This window comes from Hylaeus anthracinus, unplaced genomic scaffold (genome assembly GCF_026225885.1).
Source record: "Hylaeus anthracinus isolate JK02 unplaced genomic scaffold, UHH_iyHylAnth1.0_haploid 4, whole genome shotgun sequence".
Classification (NCBI taxonomy): Eukaryota; Metazoa; Arthropoda; class Insecta; order Hymenoptera; family Colletidae; genus Hylaeus; species Hylaeus anthracinus.
This window is the reverse complement of record NW_026535289.1, coordinates 9,957,416-9,982,513: the sequence shown is the minus strand read 5'-3', so window position 1 is coordinate 9,982,513 and position 25,098 is coordinate 9,957,416. Positions and strand designations below refer to the sequence as shown.

The following is a 25,098-nucleotide window of genomic DNA, read 5'->3' as shown; positions in this document are numbered from 1 at the left end:
AAATTAGTAAAAAGATATCAAATTTTTAAAGAAGAGAAACTTATACAGGTGAAAGTCTATGTAAATTTGTAAATAAATAAACAGCGTATCGTTACACTCTTGCTTTGAAAATGTACAAAATGTCGAATAGACTCCGGTAGTTTCTTTCGTCTCTAACGAATACAAGTGCGAAAAATTAATTTCACAGGATTCTGCGACGACAATCATTATCGTCTCCAAGGCATCCATCGAGTAAATTATGCAGAGAACGACGCGCAACAGGAAGCGGAGGAGTCGTCCAATGGTATTGCGCGTGTGCACCAGCACGTGCTCGTGCAGCAACGAGCCACGAATCGTGCGGTTCGTTAATTTGACCCTCGAACGAAAGGCTCCCCTCTAATTTCACCTCTCAACCCTCGTCACCTTTGGTTAAAGAGCAACGAAGGTGAACGCCGAGGCATACGCACGCATCTTTTCGCCTTCTAATAATCGCGGCGCTTCATTTTGTACACGAGATGTGCACTTTCTACCCGCACGACGTCGACAAATTAATTGCAGGCAATTAAGACGCCTCGCTTAGCGGTTTATGGTTTATTGTGCATCACTTTACGGTGAAACACGCGCCCCGGAAAAGTTTCGAAGAAAGTGGCGTTGTCCAACGAGATCGCCAGATATGGACACCGTTCCTGGCGACGATTTAAGAGCCTGCTTCGCCGTTAGATATCTTAGAGAATTGACGGTTAGCGTATATTATTAAATAAAGGAACAGGTTTGTCTTATATTGGATATTTTTCGCACGGGAAAGTAATGATGGTTTCGGATCTTGAAAATACTCGTGTGTTCTCACGTTTTTATTTTCATTTATTTCATTACGAAACTCTCCAACCAATCGATATCCAAACCTTCTCAGAAATGAAAAAAGGATTTTATTGTCAGTCTCCTGTGATTCAACCGGACCCGAGTTTCGCACGATCGACGTAGCGTGTCAAAACATCCGCGAAATTCGTATGCAAATTGAACGCTCGAACTCGTTACGACGAGGCGTTAATTGCACGATAACGAGCTGGTGCATAGTTCTGCTAGACAATAGGACGGATGCATCACTGCGAACGGGGGACCCGCCAGGGACGAGCACCGTGAACAAAGAGGAGTAACAGCTACGATAAGAGGCCAAGGAATCGCGCGGCTTATCAGTGATTTATCGTCCTCACTTTCGTGGAACTCGTCGATCATCGCGACGAGCAGATGATGCTGTGCGTGCGTAGGAGTCCCGTTTCTCTCGTTGTGATACTTTTGCGTTGTTTATCTACATCCTCCGGAGAAATCGAAGGGAAGACTGGGGAATTAGTAGAAAACAGGGAAAGGGGCGGGAAACGAGGATGAAGAACCTTGAATGGGGAAGATAGCGAGGTCCGAGTAAACTGGGAGATTGATTGTGTCCCCTTGTGGAAAATCGAGAATTCTTTAGCGGAATTCTTAGAAATTGTAGTATAGATTGTAGAAACTTATAAATCAACACGAGAACTTAATGGCCATGCACGAAGAATGTATAAAAGACAGAAGATACGACAAACTAAAAACGAAGGAAGTGAATGATAATACGTTCTGCGACTCCAAGCTAACACAAACTGACAGAACAAACAGATATAAACAAAAACCAATGCCTCGAAGAGGGGTAGTCCTTTCCAAAGCTTTCAATCCTTCCATCATCGAGCAAATCCCCATCAAACTCCAACAAAACTACATCCACTTCACCACGTGCAAAACGGAAACGGCTGGACAGGCGCCAGTCGCTGAACCGACACCAACTACCATGACTTCAATCGACATCCAACAGCCTATCCCATGAAGCACCTGCCTCTTTCCCCGTCAACATAGCCCCTTGATTAACGGTTGCTCGCATATCCTACTCTAAACCAACTCGTCGCTCTTAAAACGGACAACTATATTACTCCGGGATAATTATGGGAATTCGATCGCTCTTAACGGTCACGAGGCAAGACGGCTCGCGATAGTAATTGCAATTAAAACGAGCGATCGTTGCCTGCGTAATTATCGCGGCACCAGGGGACATTTATTTGCGCAAACCACGTTCGGCCGCGATTAACGCGAGGATTTATCGCGACACGGTCGACAGGCCACACAGCTGGTGCCTTGGATTTCTAATTTCCAACGAACGACACGGAAAGCTTAGCCGTGGGTCAACGATCGTTCACTTTTCCGAATGATCGCGTATAAACTGTACTGATTGCGCGACGTCACGCGAAGGAAACAGCAGACGCGCTCGCTTTCGACGGACGGAACCTCGCTCTCGTTCGAAACAGCTCCGAGGGAGGCTTCCTGTGGGGTGAACGCTTGAAGAACACGCGATCACCGATATTAAGACGATAGTTTAGAGGAGGGGCAGCTGCGACTCCATTGTCTCCATTTTTAACCGACTTCGAAAAGGAGGAGGTTACTCAATTCTACATGTATATTTTTTTTTTCATGGGATAAATTCCTCGCAGAAAAAGTAATCGTAATATCTTTCGGCATTTTGCAATCTGGAGGGTTCGTTGCCTAGATATAAATACTCAAAGTTTAGCCCTTTCATACCTGAATTACTTTTTCTTCTCGTACTAGTATAATTTAATTTTTAGGGTTACCTTGGACTGAAATTACAATGGAAAAAATAAAAAACAAATATTAATGGTGTAGTTTTCGAGGAAAACTGCTTTTTCTTCGTGTGCACATATAAGGAACAAATTTAAAAATGTTGTGTCCTCAATTGTGGATGCCAGATCTGGAAGGGTTAATAACTTCAAGTTTGGCGCGCGCCATTCGTATTCACCCTCTTTCCTGTCCATGCGTTCACACGTGTATGAATTTTAACTGCTTCCATCTTGGCAACGAAGACTCAGATTGCAAAATGGTAAAGGACATTTTGATTTATAGTGACACGAGGAATCGAATAAAAATAATCTTTATAAAAATAATATTATTTTTCAACGTAAGAATCTTTGGTTCGAACGATATTCTTTATTTACCTTTGTGGATCGCTGTAGTGGCAAGTGTACCGAACGTCATGTCGTTCGACAAAGAATGTCGAGGTAATTAAAATTCGTGGTGCGACGAATTAGCGACGGCGACGAAGAGAATCAGGAAGTTTACGCTCGATGCATGCGGATGAGCTTCGCGCTGCCGCGATAGAGCTTCCTCCTCTCGGATCTCCCAGGGATCATTGACATAATGATCTGAATGGAAGGGAGGGAGAGAACAAGAGAGGGAAAGGGGAATGCACCGGGGGACGATCGAGGTCGCTGATACGCAATCGGATGCTGCTGCACACGGTGTCGCGGATGCAGCAGCTGCGTTCGTAGAAACGAGACCGAAGCCTGATTCCGCGGCGGCTTTTGTCAGTCTACGGTAACGTCACAAGAAATCTCTGACAAATGTCATCTTTGAACATTATCTCCTCTGATAATCGTTTACTCGGAAACTGTCATCTTGAAACGTGCGCTCTCTTAGCCCTTTGACTGCGAAGGGCGTATTCTCGATTGTACAATTTATGTAGAGTACTATGTCTCTCGCGAGTCTCCATTCGCAGCAACTTCCTTGTCGACAAACGAACATTTCTTCGTCGTGAGTAATAGCAAGTTAATCAGCTGCGAAATAGTAATGAGATCCTTAAATATAAGAATAAAATATTATATCATAAAATTATAAGACAGATCCTAAGAAAAAGAAATTGTTATTCCGATATCCTTTACATTCACACAAAGTTTCATCTAAACCAGAATTTTCGGGTTCTTTTGTTTGACGTTTTTTTTTTCCATAAATAGTTCGTTTTACATTTACACTTTATAAATTTTGCACTGTAAATTTCTCAAAAGCTGTCCATTAATTTAACATTAAGGAACAATTGTATCAGTGGTCCTAAGGGATCGGCGAGAATGGAGATTTGTCAGGTCCCGCGGAATGCGGTCAGGTGGCCCTAATCGCTTCATTTTACGGCACTTCGTTCTCCGAGCTACCGGTCAGCTCCCGTGTCGGGTCAATCAGGGCTAAGATTGGTCGAAGGAACGAAACGACTTCGTTCTACTGGCTCGTTCCGCGCGCGGTAGGTGCCTCTGAATTTGGGTTAATGCACGTTAATACATCAAACCTGGAACTGGTTTTTCACGGGTGTCGTTTTTCAACCGTCGATCCCCACGTTCCGTTGCAGTCATTTGCAGTCGTTATGTATTAATCACGCCGGGGCGCTGTTCTCTACCGCGATCCTCGGTTGCAGCTTTCGAGTCTTTCGATCGACAATGGGCTGCTTTAAATGGTGACAATTAAAAATCAAATTGCGCGTAGCTTCGAACAATAACTTCAACTGCAGAGCTACTGGTAATTTAATTAATACTAGAATATCATTTTTATGAACACTAATTTTTGATCTGTGCCAACCATGTGCAAACTATTGCACAATAGTTTGGTACCCAAAATTATTTGTACGCTATCGAACACGTAGTTTCGCCGTTACGTAGACCAGAAACAGTGAAAATATCCTGAAGGCGTGAAATTGAAGTGGAAGTGTTAAAGGAAAACAACCGCTAAAAGCCGACGTACAAATCAAAGCACGAGCCTGTTAGAAACGAACGATTAGTTTTACGACGCAGGTGCATGCGCGCAATGTGTTCAAACTGCAGCGATTATTTACAAACGAAATTGTTTAGACTTGGTTGCTTTATGACCCAGTCGTAAGGAAACGGAACGCCACGTGGAATAATTTGCATCGATTAACGAGTAAAACATGGCGACCAGGAATGGCCACTTGAATCCCCGATATAATATTACTGCAAATAAAATCTGACGTTGCAGAAAGAGTCTAAGAGGAAGTTGCGAAATGTATTAAAATTATTTACTCGCAAATGGAGCAGAAATTTAGCATTTCCAACTGGCGTGCTTGACGGATAATCTATCGATTAGGCCGTAACTGGAATATTTTAAATCATTCCCATAGTTTCGACACGAGTGGTTAATTTTATGAGGCTGCGTTAAAACTCGGCACAGTTCTTTTCACGATACTCGCAATTTTCTGAGCTATTATACAATTACGCGGTGTTTCACGCTTTCAAGTATTTACTGCGCCATATAAAACATGCATTTTCCAGACAAAAATCTTGGAATGTACATTTTCTCAAGGAAACTGCAATTTTACACGAATTTAATTTCATGCCCTGTTCTTTTCTTTTTTTTTTTAAATTCTTTATATAGTTGTTATAGACTCGTGAAACGTACAAAATCCATGTTTTTATAGCTCGTACATACGCTTATTATGAACCTATGAAATGTGGAATTTTAAATTTATATCTGTTGCAATTTGTAAAATAAACGATTACCACACATTTCTACATTTAAATGTACTTTAGTGTGAAAAATAATCAATAAAAAATAATACTACATTCTACAGCACAAGACCAAGAATTTTCCTCTTTTAAACAGAAAATAATCATATATCTACGGTTGGTGGTACAGTTTAAAGTCAAACATTTCTCCTGAATCGATTCCACTTCCTCGTCGTAAAACAGAGAAACCTCACACCTCGTCCACACTAAAACGGTGTCCAGGTTTCCTCTTAACGCGTCACTTTGCATCTAAACTCCCCATTCGCCTCACGGATCACTCAGAACCGAATAAATTAAATATATAGGTCAACGTTATTCCACCAGAGTAGTGTGCTCCATCGCCAAGTGATCGTTAACGTCTGAGAAATTTAAAAATTAGGCGTGTTCGTCAATAGAAGCCAGAATTTCCCTGGTAAATTGCTCGCTATGGACAATTTTAATACGCCTAGCGCTTTGGTGCATCACAACCGAGACACTGGGTCCATTACCATAAGCCGATGACTCGAATTGACTTGTAACCGAAGGTTGATTGGATCTCCTTGCTTTACGACGCGACGTTTGCAATTTAAACGTTTCCATTTGCGATCGATCTTTTTCCTACCCCCCTCCCCTATGCAGGATCTACGTCCCCTTTGCTCAATTATTTTCGCTGGTGTACGCAGATAGTACGTTTTCTCCTGACTTCTCAATGTCCTGCACAATATCGATGTAAGAACCTTCAAATCATGTAGTATGACATTTCTGGTCTCCATTTTAATTTCTGTGACTTCTTCGCATTGTTAGCTTCTTCATTTCCAGTGATATTTTCTCAGTACTCCAAGGATGCGTATAACAATCTAATCTATTCCTGAGACTTCTGCACTCTCGACTATTTTCTATTTCGATAAGTTACTTCAACATAATCAATTATTGATAATCAGACTTTGAATTTCAACTCTATAACAACTGCAGACCTATTCCACGTGTTCATTTATTTGCCTATTTCTTTTACAAATACAGCACTCTGCAGTCTCCATGACAAATCCACCTTTATACTATTTCAACAAAACCTTCCCTCGTCTATTAATTTATAACAAATGCCACACTAGTCCGTAAATTTCTACAACCGTTTCACGCCAGCCTGCAGCACAATTTGCATAAACACCCGCAATCGCTAAGTGGCATAATCTTCTCGCTGTAGCCAACGAGATTCGTTACGAGCCTTTTTCACGTTGGAAATAGAATTCACACGGTGAAACGATTCGGCAATTACTATGGCCTTTCGCGAGAGACCATAGTCGTTCGCATTCAGCGCACCGTCACCGCGGTTGGCCGTGGACGAGGCTCTCCGAGAACTTGGATGCCGGCGGCCGGGTGGAAGATCATTTCCAGTTTCCATTTGCGACTTTAACTGCTTCCGCTACCAGCCAGTTGCGCCAGATTTCCGTAACTTCCAATGGAAAACACGGCGCATAATGGCGGCCTGGGGAATTATCGGTCAGGTTCAAGGAAGCGCGCGTTAACGCGATCGCTGTCGAACCCAACCGCGCCGGATAGCGCGATAAACTATCCAGGCCAATTTTCTAATCCTTTTCTTGAATTTAGGGCGTCCAGAATGAATATTGATTCAACACAAGTAATTTAACCGGAAAGCTTAGAACGTGTAACCTTTGGTGGATAGTATTTTATTTTGGGTGTTGAATATTGGGATCTTCGGATATTAAGTTGCAAATTCCATTAAATTATTGCGATGAGAAGTGTGTTTGTAATATTTACAAATGAATATAACATTTTTGTTCACCGTGGTTTCAGCGATTAGTAATGTTATTCTTGGATTACAAGCATTTTCAAAGACAGGGTGGTTACTTTCATTCGCTGAAAAACATTCTGCCTAATTTCCATTAAAATTCTTACTCCTCGAGAACTAGGGCTGTATAGATTCAAAACAAACCCAAAATACACGACCACTATGCCCTCCGAAATGTAACTAGCAACCGTAACTCCAGCAGCCATGAAAAGGGGAGTAGATCGTCAAAACAGGAACCATCCATGGCTGCCAACATCGGAAAGCGAGTCCTCGGCGGTAACACGATCCAGCGCGGGGGTTGCCGCCCTAATAAGAGGAAGCGCCTAATGGCCTTCCGCCCCGTTGTTCTTCGCGTCCTAAGGGATCCTTGTGTGTGCACGTTTGCAAATAAACTCGCGACGTAATGGGCCGTGTAATTCGAGGGTATTTATTCGCTTGGCTGAGGACAGGCCAGGACAAACAGCTTTATCCAGCGGCGAATCGAGAGACCAGGCACACGTTCACGAACAACGAATTCCGCGGCAATTTCGCGTCTATCTCGAGCTTCGATCGCTCGAAGAGAACCCTACTCGTCGAAACCACTCGCGAATGCGTCTCGCTTTGTCCCGCGATGCCAATGATATTTAATACCAGCGCCGCGTTGGCTCCGTTGCGAGCAAACTGCGTGCAGAATCAAGCCGTCTAACTCGATTGTCGGAAGCGAGGGAATTAAGGGTCTGGATTAATCCAATTGTCCTCAGGGGGTAATTGAATTGGCGGGGAAATGAAAAATCGATTGGAAGGTGTAGTCGATTACCGTCTAGGCAATGACTACCTTTGATATTTTTTTATTGATAATAATAATATTCAAAATGAAATAAAATAAATGGAAGCTAATTAATTTAGTCCTTTGTCTAAGTAGTGTATAGAAGGTTCAACTTGTTTTTACTAGGTCAGCTTGAAGGTCTAACTTGCATTGTCGTTAATATAATTATTAATATTCGTGGAAGCCAAATTATGGAAGTCTGAGAGATCAATTGATAAAGTCCAATCTACAGTGATACGTCTTGCTCTGACCTCAAAGTTGTTTACTTCTCCAGCTCAATGATCACTCTACATTGTCGTCAGTTTACTTCTATTGTGCACACAAACTATGTAATTGAACATTAAGCCAAGTAAACGAATTACCAAGCAGTTACCGTATAATAGACTTAATGTATAGAGTGAATACTTTACCGAGGAATTACTAATTACCAGCCTGTGAATGCTACGCAATTATGGTGGCATTTTAATACAGAAAACACGATCAGAGCGTACTTCGTTCATTATTACCTCGAGATTAATGTTTCAATTGGCATGAATGAATATACTTTGCATATGATTAACGCATGTTTATCATCTTTGTGTGCACTGTAAATGCAATTTGCTGTCGATAATTGGAAGAAGTACGTTAACGAGGAGTTTCCAACTATCGAAGTCAATTGATGGAAAAGATCAATTGTAACAAATTAAAATAGAAATTATAAAAAATTACTATAAATCTGTTGAAAACTATCCTATTGTAACGTGTCTGCGCTCATTTTGAAGAGAAACAAACAACCTTTCAGGGAAAATTAGAGAAATTAATGCTTACAGCTGCAGCACTCGTCACACAACGATAAACATTAATAATTTGACTCCCTCTTCTCGTCGCCTTTAAACAAGATTCTACCCCTTGAACTTTGCTTAAAATGCAATCAGTCACAAAAACAAGCAACTAGAAGGCTCAAGGTTTAATCTAATTCTTATTACAACAGTTTCGCATAATTTTTAACAAAATGATAAAATTTTAAAGCCCGACGTTTCAATAGTATCGACGCGATTAATTTTTCCAGCAGATTATAATTGCATGTTTCACACATGTTGAATATATAATTCAAACACAATTTCACCAATACAACCATTCACAGTGTACCAACGTTAGTGTCACCGATTGCCCCAGCGATTAGCTAAAGAACGGAGCGAATCGGTACTCCCCAGTCAACTTGGACGCGCTCGAAACGAGCGATCGAGCATGAAACGCAGACACTATTTTATCGTGGCGTTTAACATCGTCCATTATGCACCGCATGGAGAGCGGGCGCAGAGGTGAACAGCCTCTGTTGTGGTAGCCGCCTGATTCCCCGCTTAAGTAGATATGATTGAGGACCGCCATAGAGACGATCAATGAGCCAGCGAGCATAGTCGGCCCGCGGAGGCAAACGTTCAATCAACTTGCCTCCCGCGCCGAAACACTTTAATTCGATCGAACCACCAGGTACATGGTAGCCGTCCAGAGGCTTCACGGTTCAGTAAACCGCGGAGAAGTCGTTTTCCTTAATAGGACACCGAGGGGGACGTTTTCTCGAGACGAGAAACTCCTGTGTCTCTCCATTGACGTCGCGCGTCGATGACGGTGCGCTACAACCTAACATCCTGACGGCTCTATCCTGACACCAGATCATGGTTCTCGGCGTGGAAAAGTTCTATGCAGTGTAGAGTTGGGGTGGAATTTTTTTCGAGGGTGAGATGGTGGAGAAGAGCTCTGTACGAGGGTTCGTTCACGAGGTTTGTTTCGAAGAAATCATTGACTCTAATTTGATCAGCTTTTGCTCTAGTTTAGAGAAAAATTTGCACGTTCTTAAATCATGCAGCAAGTATTCTAGTATGGAAATTAGAAATAATCATGTTGAGATTAAATATGTCAGCATTAATCTCGAAGTAAACGAAGAAATTTGTACAACCCTAAAGTGTTGAAACTTTTAAACTTCCTTAATGAGTCAACATCTAAACGAAAAAATAAAAAATCGAAGAATCTACATGGAGCATTTGGAAATACTTATTTTAGCCCGCCCCCACCTAATAATACAATATGAAATAAAATAACAATAATTAAATTTTTTACTTCAAACTACAATTTTATCGATCGAACGATTTGTCAAAAATTTTACTGACTGTTCGAAACCTCTGACAAGTTGGGAATGTTGCCCTTCTCTAGTTGGATAACGAATCGTATGCCGTTTCGTTGGACGTCCTTGGTTCAGTTCCCATTTCCATGAAGAACACACTTCGGTATCGACGTGCGAGTATCGAGAGCTCTGAGCAGAGATTAAACACCGAGTAATTTGCGGAAGAAGCGTGTAATTAAGATCGCTGAACGAGGCTACAGATTTCGTTAAAAGCTGTTATTACGAGGTACAACGTGGGAAATAGGAAAACTCCGTATGATGATCTATGGGAAACGTGTAATGTCTCGAGTCGGAGGATATCGAGACACGCTACGTAAATTATCGTGCGCTGGTAGCCGAGAGAACTTTTCAATGAAATTGGAACACGAATAAGGTAGCGAGTTTCTGATCGAAGTTTGACCAGAATTCACAACGTGGCACAGTGTGATATTTCAGCGATCTAGCGGGACAAAACTTGCGGAAGCTACTCTAAAGAAACGTAATTGGTTGGTGACTGAAATCACAAACTAGTTACCTATTGGTTATTAATGATTTTGTACTTATTTTTCTGACATTTAAATTACACATCCTCATAAGAATATTAATTAAAAGAAAAAGTAGAAAAGCTGTATTTAATTTTCTGATCAACATTTTATACGTCCACAGCAATAAACAAGCGCATCTCCGTTGATAGAATACCATCAGGAAAAGAAAAACAAATAACGAGATCATTTGCTGTATTCACAATGTCAGAAGACGTTGAAATTAATCGCAGCCAGCTTTTGCAGAACCACTCCAGTATAGATAGATCCTCCCACGTTAAACTCCACGGAGCGATAAAGGTTCCTCCTCCGCCAAAAAAGAACGCCCAAAAATTTACCTTCGCCGTCGAAAATCGCGAGGGACTCTGTGAAGGTTCCCTTGATCTCGCCGCCCCGGATAAGAAGAGATAACTCATTTCGCGAGCGTAGGCTGCGCGCTCAGACCGAGCATGCTCGCGCCTATTTATGTCCTTAAGGCAGGGCTCTGGTTTGTTGGATGATTAAATGAGTCATTCTCAGGAACGTATAATTTGCAAAGAAATTACAGTTTGGCACCGTGATTTATTAATTTCCAAATGATTTGTATTCAATTTCATCATTACCAAGTAAATCTTCAATAGCACCAAAAGATTATTACTCTTATTCTCAAATATTCTTCAGCATCTCAGTATATTCATTAAATTTATAAAAATTGTTATTCAGTCATAGTTTCCCATTTTACAAGATTATTGCACATCAAATTTGAACGTCCTGCGTTAGATACCTTTCCTTCAAAGTAATTCCCTCAAAATGCCCTATTTTGAGGGTACATACACGTCTAAAATCTGTAGGAAATGTGATCAATACGTGAAAATGTCAATTTTTCGTGCAAAAACAAAGCGGAGCCTCGATCCAAGCGAGTGCGAAATAGGGGGAAGTGAGTGGGCAGAGCGAACGGGAAGCCGTACCGCACAATAAGGTGCGCGCTAATGAAACGCGACAGCCAGCGCAAAGTCACGTCCGATCTTATGGCGTTAAACGTTCGGCAGACGAGTCCTGACACAGGTTGTTCGACGCTGACAGTGCGACTGGCACGGCTCGACGTCCAGCGACCGGTTTCCACGCTTTTGTGTCACAGCCGTGAAGGACGCTTTTCGTCGACTTCGACGTTTCCTCACCAGTTAGTCGCGGAACATTTCAATGTAGGTCAATTTCTGTACTTGTTACAGGTTGCTCGATCCCTAGAAAGCTGACCTTGTCGGAGAGGTTAAGGTTAGGGATCCGAGACAGCCGACAGGAAAAAGAACCATAGTACGAAGTGATCGATTCGCTTACTCACAGACGATACCGAGATAAATGCTTGACTAACCAACATGGACGTTCTTTTTAATCTCTCACTCGAGAAATTGTCATTCAGCATTTGTCTAGAGTTTGTAAATTTCTTTATCGAACTGGTGTAACCCCTGAATCTTCTCGGATTAATCAGCAAAGTGTTCGGCGTACCCAGTTCAACCTATGACCGCTGGAAACTAAATTACAAGGTGGAGGAAGACTCGAGAGAATAACTCACACCCCTTCTCTCTAAAGAAATACGCGCGAAATAAAAATTCGCCTGTCAGACGAGATCCCAGAAGTGTAAGGTTAGCCCTGAACCCTCGACCGAATCGAGAACCTGAAGATTTTAACACGGTGAAACAATGCCAAGAATTATCGCGTTATTAGCGAGAAACCTAAGACTCGGTGGATAGAGATGGCCGTGGGTGGGAACATCCGGTAGCGTATTGTCCTGTTTCATTACCACGTGGACGTTCATTGACGAGTTCATTACTCCGTTCGTTGGTCGGGTTCGCCAGTTTCGAGGTGCAAACAGTGGTAGACCGGAAATGTCAAGAAACTTTGGGCAAACCTTAAAGGTAACCCATCACGGTCACTCAAGTTGACAAAGGCGATTGACATTACGGCAGTATTCGCCATTTTAGTGCTGGTTAGGTGATGAGAATGTTTAAGGTGGTTATTTAGTCATGATATTTGACGTTGTTTCCGTGTTGGGTACAATATTTACTGTGACTATTTAATTATAATTTTAAATGCTGATAGTATATGGCAATGTTTAAAATGATATTTCATGGTGTGTATATTGTTTCATTTAATCTTGACTGTGGTACCATGATATGAATATTTAAAATAGCTATTTAGTCACGATTTTTAGATATTGTTCCTATGTGAGAATATATAAAATGATAATTTATGATAGATACACCGATTTAATTAATCTAGTCTAGTATGATGTGAACAATTAAAATGACTAATCAATCACGATTATAAGTGCTACTTCTATAAGACAATATTTAAAGTAACATTTTATATGACATACAAATAACACAGTGTAAGTATTTAAAACGAGTATTGCTTATATAAAATAAAGAATCTTACTTAACAGTGGCTGCACATTCACATTAAAATCAGAAAAACTCCAACAAAAAGGAAACAATATTTCAAACGCCATATCACGTCAGCAACACCTAAAAGTGTGCCTAAAACATCCCTTTTAAACATTCGTATGCATTCAGCAATCAGCTGAGATCACCCCATCTCCTCGGACAGGGCCATTCGCCACGCTCTCCCGCCAGAAAAGACCATAAATCAGGTATTCTTCTATCCCCGCGAAAGTAACGTCACCCAAGACGCCGAGCGATTCTCGTCGAATTCGAACAATGAGAGGAATGCTAATTCCTTTCATTCCGCCAGCGAAATTAAAGGCGAGAGAGCCCGAGGAACGGTTTCCCGTTCACCTACGCGACGACACTAAAAGCAGGACGAACCCGAGGTCCGTATTACGTAATAACGTGTACAAAAGGAGACAAATACCATAAGTCACTGTTACGTTGCCCGCAAACACACCGCTAATGGCACGCCGCAAACGGGTGGGTGGCGAACGTTTTGGACGCTGGATCTCTCGGCCTCGCAAACCTGTCGGCGGCGGCACCAAAGAGCACCGGAAGACGAGCGTGGGAGGACGCGAAAAGAGATCGACCGAGTCACGGTACCTCGCGCAAACCTGGCACGATTCGTCGTTCTCCGGTGGCCGTCTTAGAAAACCCTCGTTTCGTTTCGACTCGCGTGCTGAAAGACAGGCCCGCTATCCGAAGAACGATGCCTCCTCCGCGGTGAAAAACGAGGCTACTCCTTTATTCAATTATACGAACGCGAGGATCTACGTACGTTGTAATTTGTAAAGTTGGAGGCATTCGCGAGGTCGAAGTTCCATGCCAGTCAGACACGAGCGAAACTTCAAGAATACTTCGAGTTGGATTTACTAACAAAACGAAGAACATGACGAACTATGTATCTGTACCTTAAACGCCTCCGAAGAAGTTTCTTTGATTCCAAACCTCTCGACATACGTATCAACTCATGCCTGCGTTCTACAAACATGGTCTACAACCATAATAGACCTCCAACAACTATAAATATCAATTACAAAACGAACCTACCAATTTATCTCGAGTCATTCTTTAATCTAAACACTGCTCCGTAATTTTTCGATCAAAATCAACGTAGAACGTCGTATAGTTGTCCCCGGACGTTTCCATAAGCCGCGTGGACCTCAATGGCCACCGTGATGCGAAGTAGCCACTTTACAGCGGCGCGACGCCCACGCGCCGCTTCCGACTGAATTTCAAGTTCATCGGGGCCTTCGGTAAATCATGCCAATGTATGAAGTTGTTCGAGACGGTCGAGTCGCGCTCGTAGACGCTGCCAACTATTCATGAAACGCGAATCGGAAGTTTCCACGCGTCCGAATGGGACCTTACCGAGCGTTGGACGATAAACTCGTCGAAAATATAACGCTGGAGACTTCGATGCGTGAGAGAACGCGTCGCTCTAAGAGCCGGGCTCGTCGCGGACGGCGATTATGCGTCCCACGATAGTGACCTGGATCTGTCGTAGGTGGGTTCATCGGTCAGGCTTATCTAAGATTCTTAGGCGTGACGCTATTGATTCGCGTGATTAAGACGATTATCTATGTGAATAAAACTATAACGTTTTCTTTTAGTTTTCTCGTGGATTCAAAAGCTGAGAATAATTACGGAATACGAAATATTAGAAAATTATAGAAATATAATATTCAAAAATATAGAATACAAAAAAATTGTAGTATAAGTAAAAGTTAATGAAACGTAGATTAATAGAGTCATCTAAGATTTCCAACAAGCATCAACAATACTACTGGCTGCTCTTCTTCTTCTGATACACGAGATACTCTAAACGAGTGGTACAACCTTGGAAAAGTTAACTAACCCTTTTCGAGTTACACCCCCAATTGAAACCCAGATAGCATTGAAACTAATTACTCACCGAATCCCATCCGCACCTCCTCCTCGTCGTCGCTGTCGATATGCTTGATCCCCGCCACCTCGAAGGTCCTGGATTGTTCTTGCCTCGTCTTTGATGATGCACAGTCGCATGCGTCCTCGCCAATTCCGCAACTGCACTCGTCGCCGGCGCACCTGCACCCTAGCAACGGGTCGTCGGTGTCTATGTTCCTGCACGCTGGACAGGGGAACGTGAGGTCGTCCAGCGAGACCCTCTCGATTTTCCTCTCCACGGAGAACAGGAGGTTCCCGATGAAGACGGGCAGGTCGTCGTCGCTGACCTTGTCCAAGCTGCGAACGTTTTGCAGCCTGTCCTCGGCGTCGACCGCTTTTCCGTCTATTTTCCGCTCGTGGACAGCTTCGTCCAACCGAAGCGGAGTCTTCAGGTCCTCGGGGGACAGGGCTCTGCTCCTGATCACGCTGCACTTTCCCATCGTCGTCGGTGAGACGACCTTGGCGTACCTCTTCACTTTGGCTCGATACTCGTCGCTAGAAAGACTAGAAGGGTTGTTCGGGACGGCCCGCGTCGCAATGGCGTTCAGCTCCTCGTCAAGCTCCGCCTTCCACGTGTCCACGCTCGATGTCGATCTGGACTTCATCACCGCGTGGCCCGTTTCGACTTCGCCTACGGCCACACCGGTCACGTTCGAGCTCTTGAACTCCAGCCTGTCGATGGATCGCGTCTCGTCGCGACGGTACTCGAACGCGTGGCCCGACTCGCGCGTTCTCGAGCGGGTTTCCTCGCGGGATCTTCGTCGCACCCGCGTGCTCTTCGCGGTAGTAGCTGATTGGGACCCGACCAGGTTCCCGCTGGCTGCGCTCGTACTACCCTGGCCCTTTCGCGACACCTCCCGCCAGTCCATGAATTCCTCGTCGCGGTCCCAACCGAGGAACCCTGGGGCCCTCATCTTCGTCGTTCGCCAAACCACTGCGATCTACGCAGAAGGGTGAATTTTCATGATATAAACTTTTCTTGGTGCTTTGAGGAAATATAAATTGATTATTCGCAAGATCGGAAAAGGTACCTCAGTTTCTGTTTAAGTGGCGAACTGTAGCGGAAAATTCGAACATTTTCGTATTTGAATGAGGAGGCGGTGGAAGAATTTGTTCAGGTTTATATATGAGTCGTGCATTGGACAAATCGATTAACTCCATAAAACAAAAAGTTGAGAATTGGGATAAAATATAAAAAGTTATGATGACTATACCAAGTGCTTTGATACTTGATTTTAAGAATTTTTAAAAAGTGGAATGTCATCCTAGAAAATAGGATGTTCGGCAACATTAGGTACCGGGTGGATGTTGGCGACTGGCAGACAGTGAATCGAAATGAAAAAAAGAAAAATGACAAAGGAAAGTGACTCACCTCGACGGTATTCCGCTCGACGGTTTCACCGGCGGCCGCTTCGCCGCTCCCCGAGGTGGTTGCAACTGCAGCTGCGCTGCGTATGCACAGGTGACATTCCCCGATACGCAGTGCGGAGAAATCAAGCTCTTCTAGCTGCAGGATGAGGCCACGTTTGCCCAGCGTCAGAGGCCAGCCTTCTGGTACCACCGATTCGTTTCCCTGTAAACAAACCACTCTCGTTAATACGAAATCGTCAGGGGCTATTGATCGTACGATTGAATCGTTTTGCCATAAATCACGTCACACAGACTATTGCTGATCCAAACTCTGCCATTTTCTATACAACTATCTTAACGTAAGTCTGATAGGATTCGCGAGCAATTTTTTTCTCTTATCTGCAACGTTTTCATAAGACTTGCTAAGTAACACTGCCTATGAATTATGAATTAAGTAAAATGCAATGGAGGATTACGAGGAATTAATCTTCACGTATCGATTAACTTTTTGAGGCACGTGATTATAAAAGAAAAATAAAATTTTTGATTTGTATACATTTCTAATTCCATTTAATGTATTTTTAGCGTTAGTTCATAGTATTGCTACATGAATGAAGAATTTTAAATGAAATAGTAAAGCCAAGCAAAAGATGGGAAGTTTTTCACCTACCTAACTTCAAAGAGCTAAGAGTCTCCTTAATTTGAAAAATAAAACAGTTTCTTCGAGACAAAATAATAGCGACCTCGGAACGTTCTCGTACGTTTTCCACCCGAAGGCGACGAACACTCCCATCCCAGAAAATCTACGCTTTTCAATTAGCCTGCACAGAGTTGCTCAACAGGGCAGACAAATTGCTACTCGCCCGAGGTCGCCGGACGCAGCGCTAATCGTTCGAACAAATAAAAATCCATAGATTGTGAACTTGTAAACACGCAAGACGGTAATTCGCCCTACACCGTGTTCCCACATCAATTCCATCCCTCGAACTCCCTGGCGAGGGGCGTTCGAAAGGCCTCGGACAATCGGGGCGATTAATTAAAACCGAGCCGGAAGCTTCGCGGCTAATGAAATTCCTCTAAATAAGTTACACGCGAAAGGGAGAGTAATTGCGGCCAAGCCCCCAGCGGAGGGAACGTTAATCACGCTGATTAGAGAGTAATCAACGTTACGCGGATACGCCCTAAAATTGTGGAGACGTGCGCCATGCGAAATGATGTCCCGTCCGCGGCGTCCCACGGTTTCTCTCCTCGTTCTACTGGCGAACGGGAATGCGGCCAGAATTTAATCAGTTTACGGTTGCGTTAGGCGGTCTGACGGAAAAGAAGCAGCTCGAGTCAAAGTGCATGGACGGTACGGTGAACTGAAAATGTCGACTTGTGATGAACGAGTTGCAGTTGAAGAAAGGAGAGATGTAAGGAAAACGTTTGTTCGTTTTTGGTGGTTACAGGAGGCTTGAAAATTGAAATGTCTTGTGATAATCAAGAGCCGAAATAAATCAAATTAATTTAGTAGCATTTCATTGTAATACAAGCCCTTGCATCTGTAGCCTAGACAAAGTCTGGACCACTAACTCTGCCAAAAATTAAGAATTTTTTTCAAGTATTTAGTATACTATATCTATTTTAGTTCACGTGAAATTTGTCATATCCTATTTAGTCCAATTTGTTTGCTCTGTTTTTCATTGAATTTACGCATAACACCTCGTTTCTTTCCATTTCGTGAAAGATCGGCGCCATAGAATCTGATTCCCCGACACTCATCACGAATTCCTTCCCTAGTACCAATCATCTGCCTGTAAGTGCGGCTCGTAACACTTATTCTACGCTGTGTACCATAAATCTGTTTACCACTTCTGCTCTTCACTGCCTATTACGCCGCTCGATCACCGCCACCTGCGTTTATAGCCGGTATTCTCTTTACAATCGCGTTCTTCGTCGAAGTAAACGCGTTTTTGATATCCGTCGAGTTCAAACGACAGCTGGCTCGGTCCTTCGTTTTGTCAGAAACAAGATTCCACGCGTGATGGGTGATCAATCCTCGGTGTAATCTCTTAGTACGACATCCACTCGGCGTTTCGAGGAACGTGTATGTTAATTTTTAGACGACAATGTCGTTCCTAGAATGATATTCGCTTTTTCCAGGTATATTACGAGCTTCTTCTCCGCGATAAGAATGATAGTTTTACTATTATGTGACACAGAGTTTGATAAATAATAGCATACGAAAGCGTGGTTATCTGTCTTTAATCTTGGCATCTATGGTATAGATAAGAAAAAAAACAATGATGGATTATGAAGTTGCAGAAACTAGAAGTAATCGAGTATATGTACGCACATTATACCTGGACAGACTAGATTTGCCTTGCTTCCTATCAGGCATACATTCCTCTAAGTTATAAACTTGGAAAACGTGTTTGATAGATAACTCCTCCGTGAAATTAATCGGTGCGACGCTAAGAATAAGAAAATATTTCAACGGGAATATATTTTAACTTTCTATTGGAATATTTAAAATTTATACAAGTTTCGAAAGAACTTTACAGGCCTCTTCAACAATCAAATTCTTTTGTCTACATTAGATATCTAGAATACACCAGTCAATATCTATTGAAATTTCCAGTTGTTCGCGATTCAGAAAAGCCGAGAACGTGGAAAGCGTCAGATTCCAGTGGCCGATCGTCAGAATCTATGAAAGGACACTGGCTGAGCTGGCTCCTTCCAGCAGCCTCGTGTTTTCGCCCACGTGTGTCGATGCACGGCTCAACAGTGTAAGCAATTAGACGCTGCAACGCGCGGATAAAAGCGAGCGGTAGAATGCTCACACCTCCCCTGCATGCCGACTGTTGGCAATTAAATGAGACGAAGATTCCGCAACGGTATGCGAGTTTTTATCGTCCTCTGGCTCCGTAGGAATTTTGCGTCGTTTGGAGAGACTCGATGTCTCGAATCCACGTAAGTTAATTGTAGAAAAGAAGCAGAAAGTGGGTCTAGGAAGGATCACTGAATCAGGAATCAAAGGTGCCGAAGAATGACTCTGTTCAGTGAGTTCCTTAGGTTGCTTGATGGCATTCCGCTTCCTTAATTATTCAATTTATGAATTCTTATTTCACTTGTGGTACTTGATTGAAGATTTCGGGGGTATGTGAATTAAACGGGTCCTTCGAAAAATATTAACCATCAAGTGGTTACAATGTGTAATATTTTCTGTGCTTCACTGATCCCTCATATGACGAGGAATTAATCTTATTTATTTAAAAAAAATTATCATAACCTCAGCTGAAGAATCTATTGGACCCTCAGACCTAATAGACCCTGACATCTGGCCATATTACTTTCTAAAGCAACAAAATTCCTCTACCCAACAAGACACCTGCAGACACCTACACAAACTACACCAAAACACTCAGAACCACGACACAAATCTCCCAGTAGTAAGACGCCCCATCCTTCTCATTTTCTACGAGTCGCTCTCGTCGTTCGAGAATCCGTTACCTGAATTAATTCGCCATAAGGTCTGTCAGTGATCGTTGCATGAATGCCTATTGTGTCTACCTTGCGCGCCGATCGCCGCTCAGATACCGAAAGGGTATCCGCTATCGTAGCGATAAATAATGTTTCTAATAAAGTCGCGAGCGTAGGGAAAAATCGTCGGACGGCTCGAATGCCGGCAAAGCTGATGGAATTTCGATACCGATCGCGAAAAAGCGTTTCTCACGCGTGACGATCGCCAAGTGTCCACCGGCGTCGCGAGATCATATCGCGAGAGAGGGGAAGAGAGGTTTGCGCAATCGGGGCGGGAATGCGGCTTAATTAAGCACGGGCGTGTTGCACTGTCGCGTGGCACGTGTTGCGGTTTTCTTTGGCGTGTTTATATCGAACACGGTAGCTCAGGAATGGTCGGGGCCAGCAGGAACTGGCCCAGATTCCGGGACTCAGCGCTACGAGTGCGAAATGAATGAACAATGCACCGGGGTTCATTGTTTCCTCTCTTCGACGGTGCCCCGACAGTCACGTGTTGGCGAACATCTGACCACCCGGATGGAGAGGCCGAATGGCAGTGTTTTTCGGAGTGTGAGTTGGCGGAGATGTGGACAACGTGTTCTACATTACCAATGGAAGGATCTGCTTTAGCATCTAAATGATCTGTATTACCAGCAGGACGATCTGCTTTACTGACATAACGCTCTACATGACCAAGCTTTACCGATGGAGTGCTCTGCAATGTCGACGTAAGCACTCTGTGTTATCAACTGACTGAGCATCTCCTCCCTTCAGAAGTGAACTGATTTACCTCGTCATCTTTCCAGGTTACTTTAACATGTCCTGACGAGAAATTAACATCATCTACCAAGGGAACATTAAGTTAAACTAACAATTTCGAATAACAGACCAGGTTCAAACCGACATAGAAAAGAATCTACCAGCATATTTCACTGAAATGCTATTGAGTCCTTCGATTAAAGAATGAAGTTGCCCTCGTGCCCTTCCAAAAAAACTAATAGTCAATGCATTTCGTCCCCTTACGTGTCGCTGCAGCGACTCATAAAGTCGGCTATCGCGCAATGGGACCGGTAGAAGTAAGGGTGGGGGGAAATATCGTACAATTTCATCGGATAGGGAACGCCATAACGCGGACGGCGAGCAATCAGCATGGACGGCGACAACGAGAGCGGAATCGGCGCGTCGACAAGAGGCTGGACGTTTATGATGGAGGCGATAAGAAACGAGGTCCGTGGCTGTCACCGGCGTGTCTCATTAGCGGTAAACGTTGAGCGCGTGGAGATGTATCTACCGCCGAAACTAACAGGCTTTCACTGCGCCGTGATTTACCGATGCAGCGCCCTTCAATTTACGTCGCGCCTAGGCCTCTCGGTGTTTTTGCCTCCGAAGAAAACGTACGGCGGATACTCAGAGATAGGAAGCGTGTAAATCAAACGTTCACCGAGTCCGCGGGCCCGCGCTCCGGATCGTTAAGCCACGGCGTTGGCTCGCAGCGGCCGCGAGAAGCCCGACCGTAAAGCGTCGTGAAAGCATTGGCCAGGTTCGATGCGCCTACGAGTCGAATCGCGACGATACGAGTGATATAACACGGCCCGCGTGCAATATTCCACTTGGGAACGACGATTTTACGAGTCGCTGGCTGGCGTTCCAGGCCCTCGAGCCTTTATTGTTTCCTGGCGCGGGGACGGCTGATCTCCAGAACGGAGGTACTCGAACGTGCACACTCTTCGGCGGTACTAAATGTCGTGAAATGCTTGTTAATGACGAGAAACTAAATTCTTTTAAGTGCATCATTTTGGAAGGGTTCTTGTATATTTACTCCAAACGGGTACGTTTTCAAGATTTCTTTGTATGTGAAAGGTGTACGTGTATGATACGTGTATATGAAAGATTCTGTCAAATTTATAATTGTCCTATTTAATTTGTTTCGAAATTGATATTCTATGTCACGTCGAGTGGGATGGACCTTTTGATCCGAATTCATCGAAAATTCGTTTTGTTTTTTTATTCAATATGGAATAGTTATAATGTACATTAAAGAGAAAAGTATTAAAAGAGAATTGACAAAATGGCGACCTAGCGTGGCAACCTTCGATATAAACGACTGTAACTCAAGCAATTTCAACATTTTCTTAAATATAATTACGTACAAATATTTTTAACATAGTCCTAGGGGAAACGCATAGATTTCCACTTCGAGTCCCCTTCAAAATGATCCGTGTAATCGTCCGATCTAAATCGACGAGTGTAAGCGCACAGAACAGAACGACGAGGAACATTGATGTAAATAGGAGCACCGAGACAGTACTGGTTCGATCGAACGATAGAATTCGTAATAAACGATCAAACGCGAAAGAAGGGCTCTTGTACCGGATGCCGTCAGAGCGACAGACGCCTGTAACCGACTGACGAAGCCTCGTTAATCCTAGTTCCTACTACTCACGCGTGCCCCGCCAGACGTGAACAGACGACTTCCGTGCATGTTACTGGAGCAAAGTTGAGCCTAGAAGACAGCCACGTTGTGCTACTGGGCAAATACTCGCTGCAAAGTGATATACATAAGTGAAACAGTGCTTGCTCGATTCATACAGGAGTCGAGGGATTTCAAGATCCTGGCTGAACACATGGTGGATCTGGCGTGATAAAGATCCAGATCGTTTAACTGCTCTCGTCCAGGATAGTGGGACATATGTGCTAGATCAAACAGCGAGGTGAAGCGAGAAGCATATTGTCACATGGAAAAGAAACTTTTGCAACATTGAAGAAAATCTAACGCAAAAAAACCATTTGCTAAACTGAGGAAATTCTCAAGTTTGTATCTTCCCAAGTTAGTAGCTTTTATGTTATGTTTAGCTCGTCTAGGTACCGTGAAGTCTCAACGCCATTATCATAATCGTACTGCCTCACCCCCACATTCTGATGTCATAACCACTACAACACCACTCGCCTAACATCTTCCTCTTCTTAAATCATCTCGTCTCCCAAAAACGTTTCCCGTCGTCGCGCGTACACGATTTCCATGAAACGCGATTCAATGTCCCAAGCGGCGAACACGCGATAGGAGAAAGCAATACGAAGCGTACAAAAGCGTACAACGTGCCTCGAAGAGTGGCGTGCGAGATTCCCTTCTCGCGCACGCAGGAGCCCAACGAGAGCACGGCTCGTTTAAAATGCAGATTAGGTCTCAGGATGTCTTTTAGCGCTGCCGCCTCGGCGTTGGCGTAGAGCCGCTCGTTTCTGGCGACACGCGCAATAGGCCTTTGCGGCTTTTCAAATGACTCCACAATGGATCTCCATTCCGCGGTTCGCCCTATTTGGCGTGGGACTCCGCGTGTATTTGTCTCCGCGCATGACGAAGCCACCGTGTACACGATTTCGCGATGGCGGCATCGGGAAATACCTTGGCTGCTTTCTTCGTCAATTGTACTGCGCAATGGCTCCAACTCCTCTATTCCATTTAAAAAATCCAAATAAAAATTATTTTCTTATCATCCAATATACGAACAATAAACGCCAGTAAACGGATCTTCCATGAAGTCGGTTGTATTCAACAAAAAAATTGTTGAACATATCGGTCAAAGGTGGTTTATCACTTTAACTCCAACTTTCGCACCTGCCGTTTAAAAGCTGCGACGATTACTTACAAGACCATCTTTGTTAACGAAAGCACGAACACGCGTCCACGGAAAACGGCGAGCATCCCAATTCGACTTTCCCACATTCGAGCGCATACTCGCCGCGAAAGAACGATCGGAAGCAGAAAACGATGCGCTTAATGTACGTTTCGCGTGTTCAGGAATTTCTCTCATCGTGTCGCGGCGTGTATCCGCGGACTAATTAAACGCGAATGATAAAGAGAAAGCGACAGTCGAATGTTTCCAGAGGCTCGCGTATTAATTCTTATAATTCCTTCACGAACGAACCGCTCGCCGCCGTAAACGGAGAACGGACCAACGAGGAAATAAACCGACCGACGGGGAAAGAGACAAGGACAACTCGAGAGACTCTAATGCCTCCCAAGTTGTAGTTAGACTAAGAAACGGTGAACATCGCGTAAATTTTTAACGTCTTCGTCGGACCAGATGGAATATCGCAGACAGACTTTTCTGTTACGCGTTGATGGCTCCTTATTGGACGTCTTCGACGCGTTTTAAACGTTGACGGCAATTTAGTGGTCGTTTTGAAGGAACGTTTCTTCCGCGATTAGTCGCAGCTACTAGCCGAACACTTCCTAGAGAACGAAAGGTTAAGCGATGAGTAATTGGACGCGACCAGAAGTAACGATTCGAGGAACACTGGAGGCTCTCCGAACATTTTTCCCACGGGGATGTATGTGATTTAACGTTAGAATAATTCATTAATTAATGTTAACGTTATATATAATAATAATGTCTTAATATTACGATAGCCCCTGCCTTAACAATCTTCATTCATAATAACTCGGCATAATAATTTCGAGTAAATGTAGCGATTTACAACGGAATGACGCAGAAGGCCTCTACTCGAGAGAGTGAAATCCTCGGGTGTCGCGTGGACGGCGTACAGCTGCGACGATCATCGACGTTACGTAATATCAGTAAATGCAGTTTTAAATAACGGATGACGATTACCTGTAATTAGTGTCAGCGTCAGTTCTCCTCGCGAGCGCGCGACGAACACTCGAGACGTGGTTATTAAGCCCTTGCGCAACTCTTTCGTACGTTAATCGTCGAAGATGTTTGAAACGAAGACGTGAGTTTACCCCCATTATGTATATTATAATTTGTTTCATTGATAAATCGACGACATTGTGGACGTTATGTAAGAATATTCAATTGTGATTCAGGATTGAATTTGATATTTGAATAGGGAACGTAGCATCAGCTGCGATAGATGGATTACAAAAAGTATAAACCATTAAGGGAGGTAAAGAATAGCAGTATATCGCGTAAAAAATAAATATATTTGGGTTTTTATCTTGTGTCTAATCATACATAAAAATCTCGCTATGTCAAATTAGAAAGTCATTCTAAAAAGACTAAATAAAAAATTATTTTCTATTCGATACATGTACAATAAACCACTGGGAATAAATCTTCTATTGGCCGATTGTTTCCGACGGAAAAATTGTTAAATTAAATATGGCAATAGTTGTCACCCGTCCGAGGTAGCTTCCCCATTAAAGAATCGCGTCTAACGTCTTCGTTAAGCGTTCCAGGAGCCTCTGCGCGGAAGAATCCTGCTGGATTCTGCTGGCAAGGTACCCTGATCACTTACTGGCATTAGGTGGGGGCT

The 25,098-nt window shown here is 43.5% G+C and overlaps 1 protein-coding gene across 3 annotated transcripts in view; it reads right to left on the bottom strand.

Annotated features, from left to right (window-relative positions):
* The window catches only part of LOC128894757 (uncharacterized), a 356,479-nt gene that overhangs the window by 143,556 nt on the left and 187,825 nt on the right, over nt 1-25,098 (bottom strand). For all 3 annotated transcript variants that reach the window (XM_054156731.1, XM_054156732.1, XM_054156730.1), the window contains exons 4-5: nt 16,346-16,546; nt 14,963-15,914 (exon numbers count right to left, since the gene is read on the bottom strand). In XM_054156731.1, coding sequence (XP_054012706.1) covers nt 14,963-15,914; nt 16,346-16,546 — 1,153 coding nt within the window. The remainder of the gene's footprint in view (nt 1-14,962; nt 15,915-16,345; nt 16,547-25,098) is intronic.